General features: G+C 39.7%; 1 protein-coding gene across 5 annotated transcripts in view; it reads left to right on the top strand.

Moving 5' to 3' along the window:
- Positions 1 to 20,802, top strand: part of LOC122815798 (CD276 antigen-like) — a 278,889-nt gene that overhangs the window by 231,908 nt on the left and 26,179 nt on the right. For all 5 annotated transcript variants that reach the window (XM_044088594.1, XM_044088595.1, XM_044088591.1 and 2 more), the window contains exon 6: positions 15,624 to 15,737. In XM_044088594.1, coding sequence (XP_043944529.1) covers positions 15,624 to 15,737 — 114 coding nt within the window. The remainder of the gene's footprint in view (positions 1 to 15,623; positions 15,738 to 20,802) is intronic.

Consider the following 20,802-nt stretch of genomic DNA (forward strand, 5'->3'; position numbering starts at 1 on the left):
ATTCACTGGCAGTCCTGCAGTAATTCTTTCCAGAAGAAGTAGACCACTTTTCCCTATTAACTACCCATTTTTCTGAAGTGTCCACAGTGCCAGCCTCTATTGAAGATGCGGGATACTATCTGGGTATTTCCCCTGCTACTTTTCTCATATGACTGTCTCCATGCATGACAGCATGTAACCACATATGCATGGGGTATTGTGATATCAAATTCATTATCTATTAGTGCATCTGCTGGAATATCATCAGCTGCCAACTTCTTGCTTCTAATGCTCTCTATCACAGTCCAAAATTTACCTTTGCCAATGATACCCAAAAAGGCACCCCTTCTAGGGCTCTAACTGGAATGCACTGCTGAGATAAGCAATGTTTCTGTCTGGAAATTGCAGGCTTAACAATAGATGTGTTGTTGACCTATCTCGCCTTCATTCTTCACTGATGGGTTCAGAACCAATCCTCAGTTCTGATTCAGCCATATACAAAAACTTGTGGTCTTCCACTAGCTCATGGCTAAATCCACTATCCCATCATGCTCTAGTAAGTCTCCTCAGATCTCGTTTACCACTAAACAGATTGGGTACTTCCATTTTGGCTTTGGCTAAGTAGCAAAACTTTTATTCATTATTGAAGATTTTCTCCCCTTTTTCTTGTTGTAAATTTAGTGATTAGCTTTTATTACCCTTCTAGTTACCTTTAGAGAGTTCATTATTGTGTTTTTTGCTTCAGGCTGTCATTTTTCCACTAGGCCTTTGTTTCCTTTCCTATCCCGGCTTAAACTTCTATCCTACAAGCCCGTTTTTAGTTAGAGGACATACTGCTGTTTTTTCTTGTTGATATTTGTCTTCTTGTTACCCCGTCTAGGAAAAAGCATCAGCTCATTTAAGTTAGAGGACTGCCGCTGCCCATTTGAATTAGAAGGCTATCTAGTTCTTCCCTTCGTGTAACGTAGAGAACTGTCCCTCCCTTCTCCTCTTTTTTCCTGCTTGTTTATTAGAGTTCTTTTTTCTGTTGTTTAAAAAATAAATAAATAAATAATAATAAAATATATATTATATATTCTTATAGTGATATCTGCTTTTTTGACTAGCTAGTCTGTCAAGTTATTCTGGTCCTTTGTGGTTGGTTATAATTTTTGGATATGTCTAAGGAGTATAGGGAAACTAAGCCTTCTGACTTCAAAAAATGTGGTAAATGCAGCCAAAAAAATGTCCTTAACAGATGCCTATACTTTTTGTGTTTACTGCTTGGGAGCAGTGCATCTACAGGAGTCATGCTCCATCTGCCATTCTTTCAGCTCCAGAGTGTTGCTAGAGAGAAAGAATAAGTTGGCTGTAAGATGTTTACTGAAGTCCCCCTTCACAGAAGCTTTGGAACAAGGCCCAGGCACTTCAAAACCAGTAAAATTTCCATCTGCAAAATCAGAAAAATCAGGAAAAAGATCATCCCCTCATTGAGGCAATCGGAACCAGTGAAAAAGTTGAGCAAAGTAGTATCCCCAATTCCAAAGACTACTGAGCATGCAAAATCTCCTTCATTGGCGCCTGTTGAGTCGGTGCCAATGGAGTTTGAACTATGGAGCTGGTCCCCAGAATTGGACCTGGTTTCTCCTGTTCTAAGGTCCCCTGTACTGCAAACAGCTAGATCTCCTACTCCCTCCTCCTTGTCTTCCACTACTCTTTCAGATGATGATGTGGATTGGGTAGTGCGTAGACTTTTAAGGACACCAGCACTGGCCATACTCCTCTCACCTCCAACCCAGAGGGATTCAGAGCCAGCCAAGACTTCCCCTTCAACATCGATTCCTCCTTTGACCACCACAGGACTTCGGAGCCAGAATGCCTGGAACCGATTGTAGTGGAACAGTCAGTGCCGAGACCCATCCTGGGGATCTTCAGATCCGATGTCTACTTAGACGTCCTCGGTTCCATCTGAACTCAAGGGGTCTAGGACCTCACGTTCTCTGGTCAGGTCCAGGGAGAAGAGTCATATTGTACAGCTGTTGGATCTGAACTTGCCTCTTGGGGCTTCGACGCGGGTGAGCTTGGCTCCTACATCGGCCCTGGAGCCAGCCCTCTTGGTCCTGGGAATGCCTTCTGGTTCTTCGGAGCCGGGGTTTCCTCGGATCAGGGTGGGGTCTTTCAAGGTGATGAGGAGAATGCGGTCTCATCAGAGAGCTCCACTCTCGGGTCCTGTCATTCTTTCCTCTAAAGCACTGGTGTCTGTCTCAGCACCACACTGTCCACAGACACATGGAGACCCTAGACCTCAGGATACCCCATCGAGTGAACCCCTGTCTTTCAATACCTCTCCAGAATTAATTGAAAATATAAAGGACCCACCATGAATAAATAAAAAAATAAACGATTTTATTTGACGAAAGACACACACACAGTTGCGCTTCCTCAGGTTACCTACGAGCGCTTACAATACATTTCTGAGGAGGTCCCTCACAAAAGACTTTGCAAGAGGAAGCATTTATACTCCCCAGAGGAGTCAGTCACTTCAGATACAGACCTCGATGAGTCAGAAAGGCCCCCACGGTTGCCCTCTGAGTATATCTCCTTTGCAGACATCCTGAAAATTCTTAGGCAGAGAGGCAGCTGGAAGCCATTTAACCCTTCTGAGGAAGAGTCTGTGGACCTGAAAGCCTTTGGGTCTCACCCTTCTGCCAGGATGTCTCTGGCTTTCGATGACCTTATGGATTTAGTTAGTCAAAAGGCATGGGAGTCTCCAGATGCAGTGGAAACTGTTCCTCAGAGGCCAGACAAATTTATTACTGTGCCGTCAGACATGGATTTCCTTACTAAGTGCATTCTAGTAGATGCTATGGTGGTGGCGGCAGCCACCAAAAAAGAACTTTCAGAGACATCCTCATCTGTCCATCCGCCAATCAAGGAGTCTCGTATGATGAACAGATATGGCATGGGCATGTTCTCTTCAGTGACTTTTGCACTCAGATCACTGAATTATTTGACGCACTTTACTAGGCTACAAAGAGATCTCCTGAAGGAGCTAGGAGAGACTCTCCAAGGTACAGTAGCTGCAGGGGTATCAGATAAAGTTACCTCTCTGCTCTCCACCTTAAACTCTGTAGTTAACTCCTCCATGAGGCTCAGTTCTTATGTAGCAGATGGAGCGAGTAGAGTGGCGGGTTTGGGAATTTCCTTAAGGAGACATTCCTGGATGTGTCTGTGTAACTTTGCAGAACCCTTTAAATCTTCCTTTGTTAATGCCCCCTTCAATGGCTCATTCTTGCTCAGGCTGAAAGTTAAGGACCACTTACCAGGTGTGAACAAGAAGGAAAAACTCTCACTGCCATAGGGATCTGTTTTTCTCTACTTTCCAGACCTTACCCAAAAGGTCAAAAGGGAGGAAAAATGTGGTTCTGAAAATCCCAGAGAATTTTTCAAGACGCACGTGGTGATTCTTCCCCCCAGGGGCAGAGGGGGGAAGTAATAATGGGAGATGCTGTCCATGCAGCAGTAGGGGGGTCTGCAAAATCAGGGCGACAGGGATTCTTTCCATGATAAGCCCTTTCAGCACTCCTGAAAGGAGGCCCTCTTGTCCCTCTCTTGAGTCAGTTGAGGGTCACTTGCCTTTGCACCCAGATTTATGGCTAAAGATGACAAAAGTCAAATGGAGAAAAAGCATTGTATCCAGAGGCTACTCTATACCCTTTTCCTTCCCCATCCCAAACATAAAAAATATCCCGGACATTCCACCCAGTCAAAGGGAACAGGCAACTCTAGAAATTCAAAAGTTGCTAGACAAAAAGAGTCATCCAAGCAGTCTCCACAGACCAATTAGTATTTGGAACTTATTCAAGATTCTTTTTAGTGCCAAAGAGACTAGGCGGCTGGAGACACATTTTGGATCTCAGCAGACTAAACAAATCTGTAAGAAAAATAAAGTTCCAGATGGTGACACTGCAGTCAATATTCCCATTTCTGAGAAAAGACTATTGGATGTGCTGTATAGATTTCCAGGATATGTACTTGTTTGCCTTTTCAGCTTTTCCTGGTTAGGGGTTGCCACAGCAGAACTCGCCTCCGCTAATGATTGGCAGTCAATTTTTATGGTGCCGAATTGCCAGCCTACCACCCAACCTTTAGCAAAGGCATGCCCATTCACGCATGTGAACAGGCCATCCAGGAGTCATCTGCACTTTTGGGTGGGACCCAGTCACTATCAGTTTCTGGCTCTGCCTTTTGGTCTTACTACAGCCCCTAGAGTGTTCACCAAGTGTATGGCAGTAGTCACGTCTCACTTGAGACACCCAATATTCCAAGTATTTCTATAGCTAGATGACTGGCTCCTAACTGCCACCACCGAGCATCTACTAACACAAGCGAGAGAAGCCACCATTCAGCTTTGTTCTCACCTAGGGATCACAATAAATTACAAAAAAAATCTGCCTTGTTGCTTTCTCAGCATATCGTCTTTATAGGGGCAGATCTAGATACAAAACAAATGATGATGAAGCTTCATCCCAAAAGGGTTCAAGTCCTTCAACAAAGAGTCAGAAATCTACTTTCCAAGAAAGAAGTACAAGCAAGAACTGTCCTGAAAGTCTTGGGTACCATGGCAGCAGCAATAACCTTGATTCCACTGGTGCTGTTTCATATGACAATTCTGCAGTGGCTGCTGTTCACACAGTGGTCCATGCAGGATCTATCCATGTCTCACCAAATTATAATAACAGAGACTTGCAAGAAGGACCTTTGTTGCCGGCTTCATTCAACTCACATGAGTCTAGGTTTACCCTTTCTTCTTCCACAACCGCTAGCCACAGTGGCCACCAACACTTCCCAGATAGGGTTGGGGGAACATTATCTAGGAAGGATAGTCCAGGCTACTTTGCAGAATCACGAGACCCATTAGCACATCAATGTCCTAGAGATGAGGGCAGTGCTTCTGGCATTGCAAGCATTCCAAGACTCTCCTTCTAGGAACTATAGCAATTCAAACAGACAACATGTCAGTTGTATGGTACATAAACAAACAAGGAGGAACCAAGTCTTACCCCCCCCCTGTCGAGAGGCCAACCTGTTCTCAACATTTTCCGATAGCAACTCAGATCCCAGGGAAATCCAACGTGATAGCGGACAAACTCAACAGAATGATTCTGATGCCTCATGAGTGGTCCCTAAAACAGGAAGTGGCAGATCAGATTTTTCACAAGTGGGGCCAGCCTTGCTGCGACCTTCCATGTCCATGAACACCAAATGCAGCAGCTGCTTTACCCTGATTCTCCCCTCCAGGGAGTCACCAAGGGATGCAGTTGTGCACTATTGGCCCCCGGGCCTCTTCTATGCCTTTCCCCCCTTTCTGTTGCTACCCAAAGTCCTTCAGAAAGCCAGCTCATTGGGAAAAACCTTAATACTAATTGCCCCATACTGGCCTCATTAAATATAGTTCCCCTTTCGTTGGCCTCATCTCCAGAGGAGCCATGGATTCTGGACCCAGTTCCAGACCTCCTGACTCATTTGTCAGGGCTGCTTCATCCATCTCTTCAAACCCTCAAGTTGACAGCTTGGCTGCTCCAATTCTGCACATAGCCAGGTTGCCTGACATTTCCCCCTCATTGAAGTATATCTTGATATCTTCTCATAAAGCCTCAACCAGAAAACTATACATGAACAAATGGAGGAGATTTTCCCTTTGGGCATTGGATAATCACATTGAACCTTTCTCTGACTTTATATCCTGGATATTAGAATTCTTGGCAAAACTTTTTAATGAGGGCACAGCTACAACTACTATCTGAGTTCAGCTGGCAGCTATATCAAACTTCCTTATAGATGAAGGGGAGGCAAAATGTAATGTCCCACAGACTCTGCAAAGCCTTCCTAAAGGGTACTATGTTACTGAGACCACCCATCTTAGACCCGCCTGCACCATGGGAGCTAAATTTTGCTTTGTCATGTTTGATCCTTCCCCCCTTTGAACCTGCATCATCCTGTGACCTGAAGTATTTGACCCTGAAAATAATTTTCTCGATTGCCATCACGTCAGCTAAAAGAGTTTCAGAACTGCAAGCTCCATCAATAAAGCCCCACCCTACATATTTTTCCACTGAGATAAAGTATCCCTTAGAATGAACCCATCTTTCCTACAAAAGGTATGCTCAAAGTCAAATTTGAATCAATCCATAGAATTGCTAGTCTTTTTTCCCAACTATGGCAACAAGGCAGAATACATGCTACACCAGCTGGCTGTGCATAGACAATAGTTACAGCTGATTCAGTGTGCCTCAGCAATGGTTTATGAAAGAACTGTTAGGGGCAGTCTAAACACTCACAGCTGGTTTCTACATATATTAGCTCTTTCATTTGATTAATATTCTCTATCGTGTTGCCTTAGACATTTGAAAAATAAATACCCATTTGGTTACATTGGAAACATTATTCTGAGATGTTGTTTAGTTGAGCCAACCCCCCCTTTTTTGCAAAGAGGTGTTTGGGGGGGTGGGTTAGACTACACCCAAATGTTTTGAGCATCACATTGTAATGCTGTGTTGGCAAAATTGGTGGGATCATTCTTTTTTCCATTTACTCTTCAGTGTTACACTTTCAATTTGATAAACAATTTACCATGTCCTCTGGCAAAATACTAAGCGCTTGCCCCCTTACCATAGGGTGTTCTAGCACTGCAAAAGCAGCGGCTGATACTGTGCAGTTGGAAAATACCCCTAAAATGCATAAAACATTACATTGATCAATAAATAAGGCATCAGACACAAGCATTTAAAGCTTAATAATAAAAAGTTACTTGAAATAAATGTCAGTACACTTCCTTTCCAAGTAAACATGCAAACAGTACAAACCTTGAATGAGAAATTGAAAATGAAACATTCAAAAAGACTGATATGATCAGAAAAATATATTTAACAGCTAAAGTAGGAACAATTTGAATTTCAATAAAACATATACTTCATCCTTAATGACCTTGGCTTCAAACTCAAAACAGAATTTGCAAAGTCCTTACATGAAATTGAACCACAATTTGAACTCTCTGTTAATGCAGTAACTTTCCTTTTGAGAATTAACAATCGGTCTTTTGGTGCATAAATCCCCAACCCTGATTTGCTGTAGCTTTGGTTGAAATTTAGTTGTCTTCCTATTTCTACAGTTACTTATTTTTGGGGAAAGGGGGTGGGATTCCCAACAAACTACTAAGGTATCATCATCTTGTCACCTAGTGCAGCAAAGTTCAGGGAACATTAAACTTGTTCTGCAAAGATTTCTTCAGCCATGAAATAGAGATGGGATTGCTTTTTAAGCTTCATTACATTTCCACACAATAAATGCACATTTTATATATTTAGATATACATTTTTATTTTAATATTTCACATTTACTATATGATGTACTTGATTGAATGCATCTATATGTATATTTATTTGTTTATTTATTTATTTATTTATTTAATGCTTATTTGTTTGCTAAATGGGTAAGTAGACTGGTACAAGACACTTTTCAGGCACTTTCTTGGCCAACTGGCATCAATAATAAATGTTTACATGCATCAATGTATTAACAATAAACAGCACAGAATACAAATGTATGCAATAACATAGACTGTGTTAGACTGCAATACAGATTTGTACAGGCGATTAAACCAATTATAATACAGCTAATTCACTTTTCCAGCCTTATTACAGCCTCTTTACACTGAAGGAAAGATGAGAAAATACTTGCAAAAAAAAAAGTGAAAGAATAGGAGAAAAAATATGTAAATGGGGTATTTGAACACCAAAAACTCTGAAAAGTCTCTTAATTGATGAAAGCAGCCTAGGTCTATTTCTTTAATATGTAATATTTTATGACAGGACAGAAATGGAGAGTGGTACTGTGAAGGTCCATGGCAGAAAAAGTAAGGAAGTGAATGCGGCTTGTGAAAGTTTTAGTCAGTAGGTCCAAATGCATATAGTTTAGGTTCTGATGGTTAAATAAGATGGACCTTTTTATCATAAGTTCATAGAATCATAGTTAAGTACTGGGCTAGCTATCTCTGTGGGCCAAATTAAGCTTAGCCAGCTTCCCTTTTTGTGCTCGAATTAATCAATCCCATTTGTTTAATGATTGGCCTTACCCATCCCATGGCTGATAATTATTTATTACTCCTAATGAGAATAACTTGGATCATACAATAGATAATTTGAGGGGACCCATGCAGAGGATAAAGAATTTAGGTGATGTCTCTGTCCATTAGTAGAACAGGGGGCAGTCCTGAGGTAAATTTTCTGCTTCCTATCCATACATCCAACTTGTGCTTGTATATGGACAGGGAAGAACTTTGCATGATATGGATGGGAAGTGTGTTCCAGGGCAGTGATGTCCTCTGTGAGATATACCTGTTCAACCAAACTGTTCTGTTGATATTGTAGAAGAGGTTTAGATCCCAAGATCAAGTATTTCTGATGCCATTTGATTTCCTGATGTGCCGTAAATCCATCAGTATTGAATCGAGGATGTTTAGCATGCCAGACATGGGCCACTTCTTAGCAGACTGTAGGATGCTGAGCATGGTAACAGGGACTTGTGATGGCTTATGTAGGACATGTTGTTTAGACCTTATATCCTCCTAGTAAGGTATCTCTGTGGGGGTTTCATTTGTTGTATGTGTGTGGACAGATACATGCCAAAGAAGGCATTATATTCAATGATTAATAAGGGCCGAGTAAAGGGGGATAATGGCATTCCTAGATCTTGGCACAATCCGCTTGTTTATAAGCTGAGCAGTATAAGAGGACTCTGTTAAAATAATGAACACAGGTTTGTCAAAAGTTAGGTCACTGTCCACATGAGTTCCCAAATCCCAAACAACTAGATTAACTATTAGGGACATATTATTAAAGAGGTAGTTCCCTAGAATAGAACACCTACCAAAGGATATAATAATGCATTTGCTGGCATTTAGTTAATTCCATGATTTTGACACCAGTTATTTATTTGGGACAAGCCTTCCTGCATGTCTAAGTAATTTGGGGATTCAATGACAGCTTCTAGCTTGCAGGCATTTGCAAACTTAGTCGGCCAGTGCCCTTCGGTATTTGCCTTTATAAAAACATATGCCAAACAGGAAATGCTCCGGCACAGAACACTGGGGGACTACACTGGTGACTGGACTCTTTTTAGAGGTAACTTCCTGTATTTTGATTTCCTGCATCCTGTCTGTGAGACAGTTGGCAATCTAGTGGGCTATATAAGGGTTTTATTCCCAGTTTATTTAACTTTTCTGCTATGTCTGAGTGGGAAATTGTGTCAAATGCTTTGACCATGTAGAGATATGCAATGTGTTACCTTTATCCTTTGTTTTGGTAATCTTTTCAAAAAATCCACCAGTTGAGTAAGCATAACCTGCCTTTAATGAATCCAAACTGAGATGGGTCCAGTGTTTGGTGGTTCCCTATGGCCTGATCGATTAGTTCCATGATAAATGTTTCCTTGGCTTCGCATATGAGGGTGGTCAGTTTTATGGGTCCGTAATTGCCTGTATCTGTGGAATGTCCTCTCTTATTATTATTTTTATTATTATTAGCAGTAGTAGTAGTAGTAGTAGTATAGGCCCATTCATTCAGACCTTCCTTGTGCCAGGCTTGGACACCTATGATTACAAATGGATTGCTTCTAAAACCATCTGGACTTACAAAATTAGATAGAATTTTTTTTTTTGCACTTGCTCTAACTGCTTCAGTGCTATTTAACACTAAATTACACATATCCCTACCACTACAAATCAGGGTACAACCTAACAAAACCATCTTCAAAAAACAGCTTATTTCTTTATTTCCCACCTAAACAACTCCTGGACATGTAACTATCTAGCACCTGGCTGAAATATTCTAACACCTTTACCCTACCCACTATCCAATCTCTTCTTTAAAACTCCCACAGATGTACTATATATTATCACGCGTTACTTACCACAATAAAGGAGAAAAAGGTGCAATTGTAGCTTAGAAAACAGTTATCCACACCTCAATGGAACTCCAGAAGACAGGAAACAATAGATGGGCTTAACACAGTTTTAATGCAGTAAGAAAGCACAACACATAAACGATACTCCATGAAAATATGTTTTCGTCCTCAACTTCATCAGATACAACTAACAAACTAAATTACATGCCTTAAATCCTTCAATTAAATACAAATTTGCCAATAAAAACAGTGCAACACTAAAATTAACATGTTATAGGCTTTACCCACAGTGCTTTTCACCTCCACTAATATAAATAACTTCATTTACAACAACAATTCTACACTTTAAAAGTTCTTTTTAATACAATTCATAATGTAAAATAAACTCTGTAACTGCTTACATCAATAAATGTTAAAACAATGTCTCTCCTTAAGGGTAATAAAATCATAAAAAACTTGATATATAACATTATAAAATTTGCAGCAATATTCATGTGCTCTCTATTGGATCTAAAACTCACAACTGCTTCACAATTAAAATAACTATGATCTCTCAGTATGCAGAAATTCAACACAATCAAATGCTATGTTTGTATACCACTCTCAGCTTTAAAACTTGAGCCAGGGATAAACCATTGTTTAGTCCAGGGAACCTACTGACTTCTAAAAAAATCTGCCGGTAAAGTTCCCTGTGTTCATTTCTAGTCTCCCACATACCACCCCTCATATCCCTTGGGATCTCCTCAAGTACAAAAAACCTAAACTTCCTTTTTCCATATTCTATACTGCCTGTATAGTGCATTATTAACATTTCTATTACTTATGGCATTCAAATGTTCATATACTCTCCTTTTCAGCTTCCTCTCGGTTTTTCCTACATAGAATGCCTTGCACTCACATAAGGCAAAATATACAACCCCGTTGATCTCACAATTACTATAGCTCCTTGCCATGAGGGTTCTATTTCTAGAATCACACGTTACTTACCAACTCACTGCCGTCTACTTCCTACTGTCCCATCTATACCCACTAACTCTCCCCTAAATTATATTGAAAAGCTTTCCCTTAAAATGTCAATGAACCTCATATGAACTTGTCTATATTCTCCTCCTTTGACAAACTGGCTACTATTTTTAGTTTTTCTTTTCTTCTCTTATCTTCATTACATCTTCAACATTATCTGGCTAGTATTTTTTTTAGTTTTTCCTTTCTTGTCTTATCTTCCCAGTACATCTTCAAGATTATCTCTACTAAACATACTGTATGAACAACAGTCATATAACCACAAGACAAAGGAGGCAAGGTAACCAAAAAAAAAAAAACAAAAAGCAAGTAAAAAATAACACCAAAACAGGCACCAATAGCAGGAGGTTTGGTAAAAAACTATATCCACTTAGGGTTGCCACCTTTTCAAATGGCCAAAGTGGGACATTTTCGGGACACACATCAGATTTTACAGGCCGACACATACCCACGGTCAGTACAAAGGATAGAACTTAACTTTTTTTCCTAAATAAAAGCTTATTCCTGTAGCAGTTTAGTTGCTTATTATGTTTCTTGTAACATTTAGGTATTTTAGATACAGAAATAACTATTTTATGCAACTATTACATAAAATATGGGACATAATTATGTCCTACAATCTCAGAACATTTGCCCTTTTTAATATTTTTTGTCAGGACACAACTGCCCAAAGAGGGACTGTCCCTCTCAAAGTGGGACAGGTGGTAACCCTATATCCACTGCAAACACAGAATTAACAGCCTTTTATACACATAAATGCACCACAATATGTAGGGTTTTCATCTAAAATGGACTTCATCAGATGTAACAAAGTAATCAGCTGTAACTTCTTGTTATATACCCCCCATCCTTGTTTTTAATAGAATAATTATATAATTGAATGATGCACATTTAAATAAAAACACACAATGATATAACAAGTTATAAAAACCTAGGTCCAACCCCACTGTTTCAGATATGTACATACTCAAGTCCCACATGTTAAAAATACAAACATTAACTTTTAAAATCCTATCCAAAGGACTGAGTGAAATGTATATGAGTGAATAAGTAAAATAAAATATATTTATATGTATATACATAAAAAATGAAAATGAAATGAAAACACTGGGATAAATGTAATTGTTATTCAGAATTGGAGGTATTATTTAGCACCCCATTATGGTTCACCTACAAAAAGGGTAGAAATTTGAAGGACCTTTTGGAAAAGGACAAGAAACCTTTTAACCGAAGAAGATTAGGCACCTACAAATGTGGTTCCTGTGCACAATGTTCATACACAGAGAATCAGGCAAGTGTGTACATCATGGAGAGGGACAGCATTATTAGGGCTAATAGTTTTTCTAATTGTAGTTGTGAAGGGGTGAGATACCCTGCTACATGTGAACATTGTGGAGCATTTTATGTCGGAAAGACCACCCGCAGATTAAAAAGAAGGATTTATGAGCATCTTAATGCCATAAGGATTAAGGATAATAACAACACTCTATATAAACACTCCCTAGTGTGCACTCATGCAAGGTGGAGTTTCTTTGTGTTAAAGAAGGTGGAACAGGATTCCAGGGGAGGGCTCTGGGAGATATAAATTGAGGTCAGGGAACTTTTTTGGCAACTAATTTTGGAGGCCAATAAACCCCCTGGGTTAAACGAACATTTATCCATTGCCTCTATTCTTAGAATGACTGCTAGCTGACAAATTCAGTACAAACTTCACCCGCCCCATCCCCACCTACCATATCCCAAAGCATACCTGACATCAGCCCTCTGCCTAGTATCTCTAGTGAACAGGTCATCTATGCATTCACCAAGGCCAAACACATGGTCTCAGTGGGACCAGTAATATCCCAGGTTGTTTACTAAACAATCTGAAACAAGACCTAGCAGACCCATTTGGCATTCTGTTAAATCATAGCTTGAGAACTGGCTATGTTCCTGCAGAATGGAGAACAGTAACAGTAATCCCCGTGCACTAAGCGAGGCCATCAGCTGGCCCTGGGAACTACAGATCCATACATTTAACCAGCCTCATCTGAAAGGCCATGGAAAGAATTATCATGAATCTTATCAAGAAGGACACAGGCAACCTCCAAATGATGGAACCAACCCAGTTTGGCTTCATTAAGGGTAGATCATACTTATTAAACCTGATAGACTTCTTTGAGAATGTCACCAAAGCCATGGATGAAAGTAATACAGCGCACACAGCCTATCTCAACCTTGCCAAGGTTGCAACAAAATCCCCCACTCTAGCATCATTGAGAAACTCTCCCAGCTGGGGTATAACCCTTATGTTACTAGACAGGTAGCCAATTGGCTCACCAACAGAACAATATCTGTCAAAATTGGTGACTCCACCTTCACCAGTAGACCCATCACCAGTGGAGTATCACAGGGGTCTGTGCTGGGCCCCTTATTGTTTGGCATCTGTTTCTCAGAAGTCCAAGCCAAAGTAGGCAGCCTGTGACTCACCAAGTTCATTGATGATTGCAAACTGGGAGAAATCATTGAGTCCCCTAATGATAGCAACATGCTACAAGAAGGGCTAACACAAAGAAATGATTTGTGCCAAACCCATGGTCTAAAACTAAATGCAAAGAAATGCATTATTATTCCCTTTGGCATAATGGAATTCTGTACAAATTACAATATTGACAGTACCCCCCTGAGTTCCAACCCAGTGGTATGAGACTTGGGAACACAGGTGGATAGCAATCTGAACTTCAACCACCAAGTTTCCACACTGGTAAGGAAATCTTTCTACATAGTGTACCTCATATGCAAGGGCATAGCATCCAGGTCAAGTGATGTTATAACTCCACTGTACAATACCCTCATCAAACCACTAACAGAGTATAATGCACCCTTTGGTATGTACCTCACCAGACACCTGCAGAGATCTTGGAGGTTTCTCACTAAGAAAATACTGGGACTCCAAGCCATGACCTACATGGTGCTGACAGGCAACTTCTGCCTAGCCTACAGGGCAATCTCCAACCTTGCCCTAATGGAAATGTTGCACATCTGCAAGTCAAATGGCACAAGAGTCATTCGCTCTAGGGATCTCAACCTAGCCTGTGACATTAACAGAATATATCTCCCCCAGAGACTGCTGTTTCTCTGGAATAGACGTCCTATTCATGTAAAACAGAGCTCCTCACTGATCCTATTCAAATGCAACCTAGATAACTGGATGGGGCATTGCAAATTCCCCCCCTGGGGTGGCACCCGTGTCTCTCATGGACAGGGATAGCCGGTGTTGATCACAGTTCCACTCTATTCATTAATTTGTTCTGTGAACTGCCTAATAAGAACAAATGGGGATATTTGGGATTAACATGGTTAGGCTTGTAAAGGCTCTAGAGCCACTAGCCTAGTAATCTACTGTGAACCTATGAACCTATATTAGATTATCCAGTTACTCCCTGGGTTAAGGGAAAGGACAAGAAGGAAGAGATATAGATCAATTTTCATCTTTAAGACTGGCAACTTTATGAAGAATCCTTATCAGGAGTGTATAGTAATAATGAGGTATGGTCACCTCTGCTATGCTTTTTGCAGATGAAGTTGTTGGATAAATACATGACTGTGTCTTTTATATTCAGTGTGTGTGTGTGTGTGTGTGTGTGTGTGTGTGTGTGTGTGTGTGTGTGTGTGTGTGTGTGTGTGTGTGTGTGTGTGTGTGTGTGTGTGTGTGTGTGTGTGTGTGTGTCTGTGTGTGTGTGTGTGTGTGTGTGTGTGTGTGTGTGTGTGTGTGTGTGTGTGTGTGTATGTCTGTATGTGTGTGTGTGTTTGTATGTGTGTATGTATTTTGAAATGTGGAACTGAAGGGTGTTATATATCCTAAAAAAGGTAATTATTTTACCTTTTTTGTTTTAAGAATATCAGAAGTTTGCTGGAGAAAGATGAGGTTTCCTGAATGAGGTACATAATATAGATTTGTTCATCTTCTGACAGCTACTCAGCTTGATTTATAATAACCACCCCTGTCATAATAGTCCTAGATTTGACATTTACTGAACTAAAGGAACATCCTGTTGTTGCCGATTTGGTTAAATGCTATTTAACTTAATCCTTTCAGTCTGGCATACTTTGTGCAGTATCCTGAATTTATCCTGAAGTTGTATTTTGGTAAAAAATTGCATAGGAAGAAGTCATTTGTACTTAACAATGCACTAGAAGAACAAACCGTCTTTAACGTTTATCCATCAGCTTTAAAGATAGTATACAAGCAAGCAGAGATTTACTGGTTATTAAAGATGTGTAAATTATATATTTCCAAGGTCCACTTTTATACTACAGTGGATGCCTGTTCTCTATGCTTAATGCTTATGTGTTATATCAGCAGATTTCTGTGCTGAAGGATATGTCTTTGGTTGCATTTTGTTATGATTTAATAAATCATCTAGACTTAAATCCTTCACATTTTGAACAAAGGAGAGATCTCACTCTAGAAATGTTCAATTCCTTGCAACATGTCTTACAGTACTGAATCATTTCAACAAACTGTCCATGCTACAGTCCGTTTCATTAAGGTAACATCATGTGGTGAAGAATGAGATATTATTTGGTTGTATTCAGTACGTAGAAGGGAATGTATTTTAGTTATGAAATGTTTATCCTAATGCTCGGAGGATAAGAGGCTGCCTTATTCTTTCTTTTATTTCTCTGTGTCTTTTCAGATGCTTGTGAAAGTATGCACTGGATGCAGCCAGAAATGCATCTGTGTCATTACAAAGAGTCCAAAGCAGATACCCAAAACTGTCACAGTGATCCTGAGGAAACATTAACAAAATGTAAGTGTTTCTCTCCTTTTTGCAAGACTTTTTTTCCTGAATGGCCTCTTTTACTGTTTTCATTTCATTCTACATCTTCTTAGAGAATCATCTTTTCTTGAATTTTTTCTCTAATAATTTGATTTGTTCTTTCAGTTAAATAAGAATTAGTATTTCAATGCTGCAATTTAGCGACCTGTTTGAATTTAAGACCATTTTCACAATATTCTTTATTATGATCTGTCCTTAAGTATAACATACAATTGATGTGTTAATCTTTTGGTGTTACCCCAACATTCTTGCCAAAGATGTTAGGGACACAGCCTTAATTTTATTCTTTTGATGATTGCATGAAGGGAATAAATTCATATGAGAAGTGTGAAAAACACCCTTCACCTCTGAATGATCAAAACACAATCTCTTAACGAAGTATCTATCAGTCGCAACTGATTTTCAAAGTAATTGCCCTGCATTCCACATGCAAAACAAAAAAAAAAACAAGTGTTTTTGTAGGTGATCAGCTCCCTCTACCATGCTTGTTGTGGGAGTCTTGCCCCCACTATCCACAAACTTATGTTTTGTGTAGTAAATTTATAACTGTACAACTAGGGGAAAAGGGGAGATGCTCTCACAATAGTGCTCATTGGCCTTTCACAAACAGAAATTCTCCTGCCACACAAAAATCTACCTATGATGAGAAGGAAATGGAGCAGTTGTGATCAGCGGTAAGCAACCAATTGAATTCTCATAGTGCACTTGTAGGGCAAATGAAAAATATACTGTAGAAATTATCAACATTGGTTCACACAAGAGCCTATACAGAAAGATTCTTTTTCCATCAATACAAGTCTTTCTAATATTGATATAGACTGGACGAAACACCTATAAGATGCTGGAACAAAACCTTAAGAATCAACCTACTGGGCAGAAAAGTGTGACTTAAGAATGTCTTAAAAGACCAGCATTCCAATTTAAATAGAAAGAAGTGTGAAGTATACCAAAGGATAGCTACATAAGTATATGTTTAAATTTTCAGTTTTTAACCTCCCATGCCTTCAGAACAATGGCAGCTGTGGTGGTGTTTCCATACTTGTCAGATACAGTTTCCCAGAGACCCTCAAACTTATACTTTAAATTATACTAAATAAAATTAACTATCAGTTTATCATTTAGTTTCTTAGGCCCTTGTGGGTTACCTCAAGCCCAGCCAATTATCTCATTAGAGAATTAAACCCTGCACTTCATGTCTGTAATGCAAACATCTTAACCAGCATGCCAACCTCCAACCCCCTGCTAGTAAAATTCTCTCTGTAGGCAAGAGGGTCACAGGTAAACACTTACTCTACCCTCTAATAACTACAGTAAAGGCATGGCAAGCTAAGAGTATCTGGTTTTGTGGATAGCTCTAGAAAGGTGTAATCATGCACCACTCTACCAATCCAAGACATGTAGAATTGATAAACTCTATGGGAAGTGAAAATAAAAACAGATTCACACACCATCCCCTGAAGAGACCAAGTCATTCGAGTAATATGAGTCAAAACACTTACATGACTATCCCTCTTGCCACAGAGACAGAGTCTGACTATCAACAAGTAGCCTTTACTGCAGTTTGCCACAGATATAATCACATGATGTACCACTAATCCATCCCCAGCATGGTAACAGGTATACAAAAAAAAATTGTATTTTTAACAAATCAGTCCAGGAATATTTGTATTGTCCTTGCATACTGAAATGCTGACTAGCTACAAGCATCCTTATTTATAGTGCCAGCACCAGGCAGAGTTCAGGCCAAGAACACAAGTCATATGCTTACACCCATGGCTCTGCATACTGAAAACCTGACTAAGTTAATATCTGATAAAGTTAACAACATCCTCATTGCAGTCATCCCAGAAAGATACAATCAAACTGCACAAACAAGCAATGCATCCCAAGACAACAGGTTGTTGTTTGTCTTTTTGACTGTAATGCAGAGAAAATTATACTCTTTTTGTAAAGGAAAAACAAATGTTATTACTTAAATGACTATCCAAAGCCTTGCAATCCTTGTACCTCTCATTTCCCCCCATCCCCCATCATCACTAAAAAACATGTACTGAAAGTGCTGTGCAAGACCAAGAAAACTTACCTTGTGAGACCAAGTTATATATCAGGCTGTAGAATAAATAGTGCTAAACATACTCTGACAGAACAAGTTCATATGCCATTTAACCTGAGTAACTACAGGCTCAATATGAGAAGTATGACATACCAGCACTGGTGATGCCACTCCATAAGGGCCTCTACTCCCAGCCTTGGAAATTGCATGCATATAAGCCTGGCAAGTCTCTTTAATAAGGCTATGCACTATAATAGACTTGGTAAACCTTTCATTAAAAATTTTGTCAGACTAGATCTGAAGTGATTTTTTTTTTGTAAAACATAGTTACTGTCTTATAAACCTGGTGAACTATGTTGAAAAGCACCCCCAGGTGCCATCCAATTGATCCAATCCAATACTTCTACCATCTTAATTATTTTAACCATACTCCACCTATTTTACATTTCCCCCAACATCCTGTACCTCCTCCTAAAGCCCTCTTAAGGCTATTTCACTGCCTATCACCACTCCTACACTAACAACTTTAAAACCCTTATTTTCCTTTGTCTTTCTTACCCTGTTTCCTGCTATAACTACATAAGAAACTCTTTAAAATATGTCTTCAACAACTAAAGCTGTCCTAACCAAATTTTTAATGCTATACTCTCATATCTATTCTCACCTCCGCCTATCTCTTCACCTCCATTAATAAGGTTAATTATAACTACTTCAACTACTCTCCTAAACAAACAGCTAGTGATAATTACACCTTTACCCATTTTCAAATAAACACCACAACCACGCCCTGCTACCTGCTAGCCAAGTATCATCGACTTACTCATATTAAATTCAATAACACAACTCTAATGAAACTAAAATACTTAACCGGCTTCCTCAACTGCCCTTTTTCTGCCCTAAAATCTCCCACCTTAAAAGATGGTGACATCCACCCCAACCCAGGCCCTACAAGCATACCACCTTTTACAACTCCTTCTTCCGCTTCCCTCACTATAGCTACCCACTCTAATTCTTTACTTTTAGGTCATCTTAATATCCGCAGTATAAACAATAAAATTGCACATCTCCATGCCCTCCTTGATACTCATTCCTTTCATATACTCTGCCTCACTGAAACCTGGTTAAAACCGGTAACTAAAGATAATGAAATAATCCCCCAGGTTACAACATATTAAGACTCAACCGCACTAAACGTAGGGGTGGTAGAGTAGGTCTACTGTATAAATCCACTCTACAGATCTCCTCCTTACCCACCTCAGGATAGTAAAGCTGAAGTTTTGATCTCCCGACTTTGACTAAATGCTTCCAAAGCCCTATATATTATCTGCATCTACCTACCACGTGGTAATAATATTTCTATAATAGAAGACATTCTAAGCTGGGTATCAACTTCTTACCCACAAGAAACCATTATACTTGGTGATTTTAATACTGACTGGAAATGTGTAAACACAGAGAATCCTTCATCACATATTAATCTTCATGGCTTTAGTCAAACTATTACCACCACCACTAGACTTAACAAACCCAATAACAAAGACAGTATCCTAGATTGGATACTCATTAATAAACATCAACAAGTTTACAAGGCAGGGACTCTACCAGATGACTTAAGTGACCATATGTTAACTTACATCATAAGACAAAAGAATGATATCCCTAACACCCCTACTTATAAGGTCTCTCGAAGCAACAAACATTTTAGCCCTGCATTATTCCAAAATGAGCTTAGTGCCTGTAACTGGTACCCACTAAAAACTCTCCCTCTTGAGCAGGCTGTTAAATATTTCAACTCTAAATTCCTAACTATCCTTGACAAGCATGCCCCTAAACGTTCTATCAGAATGAAGTCTAAATCTGCCCCCTGGCTTTCAAAAGAAACTAGAAAACTCATATTGCTTAGGAATACATCTTGGGCCAAGTGGAGAGCATCCAAAAATATCTCAGAGCAACAGAAATTCAGACAGCTAAGGAATACTACTAAAAAAGCTATACTGACTGACAAAAAACTACTATTGTAAACTACAGCAATCTCACCAAAACAATCACAACAATTCTGGTCTAACATTAATAGACTCCTTCATTCAGGGCACTCCAGTACATCACCCCCTCTAGGGGCTGATAACAATACCTCCCTTCAAACTGCCAGTGCCTTCAATACCTTCTTCACTGACACCATAAAATCTCTAGCCTGCCAACTGTCCACTAACAACTCTAATCTCCAAACCTCTTTACCTAATACTCTCCCAACATTCCAAATACAACCCATCGCTACCACATACATCCAAAAACTTATACATAAACTTAAGCCATGTACTCCCTCTGCAGACCAAATACCATCTGAATGCCTGCAAAAAGCAGCCAAAGCAGTGGCTTATCCTGTATTCATCCTTATAAACAGAACCATAAATGAAGGAACCATCCCAGATATCTGGAAAATCTCCCACATTATCCCTCTACATAAAGATGGAAACTCCAATGAGTATTCCAACTACAGGCCGATAGCACTCTTATCACCCTTAGCAAAAGTTATGGAAAAATGTATTCATCATCAACTTATTAACCACCTAACCCAACATAATATATTAGCTAAGTGTCAGCATGGCTTCAGGCCATTTCATAGTACCACCTCAGCCCTCCTATCTTTCACTGACTCTATCAATAAAAACCGTAACAACATCCTCTCATCTGCACTCTTTATTGATCTGTCAAAAGCCTTTGACATGGTCAACCACCCACTACTCCTAAAAACTCTTGAATCCCTTGCTCTTGACACCAAGGCTGTTCACTGATTTAAGTCCTACCTTAGCAATAGGCAACAAGCAGTCTTTTGGGAGAATCAACTATCTTCCCACCTACCAGTCTCCCTTGGAGTACCTCAGGTTCCATTCTCGGTCCACTTCTATTTTCAGTGTTCATCAACGACCTTTACTTAGCAATCCCTCAAGCTACTTGCATACAGTATGCAGATGATTCCACACT

Source organism: Protopterus annectens, chromosome 11.part0, assembly GCF_019279795.1.
Source record: "Protopterus annectens isolate FY-2018-M chromosome 11.part0, PAN1.0, whole genome shotgun sequence".
Taxonomy (NCBI): domain Eukaryota; kingdom Metazoa; phylum Chordata; order Ceratodontiformes; family Protopteridae; genus Protopterus; species Protopterus annectens.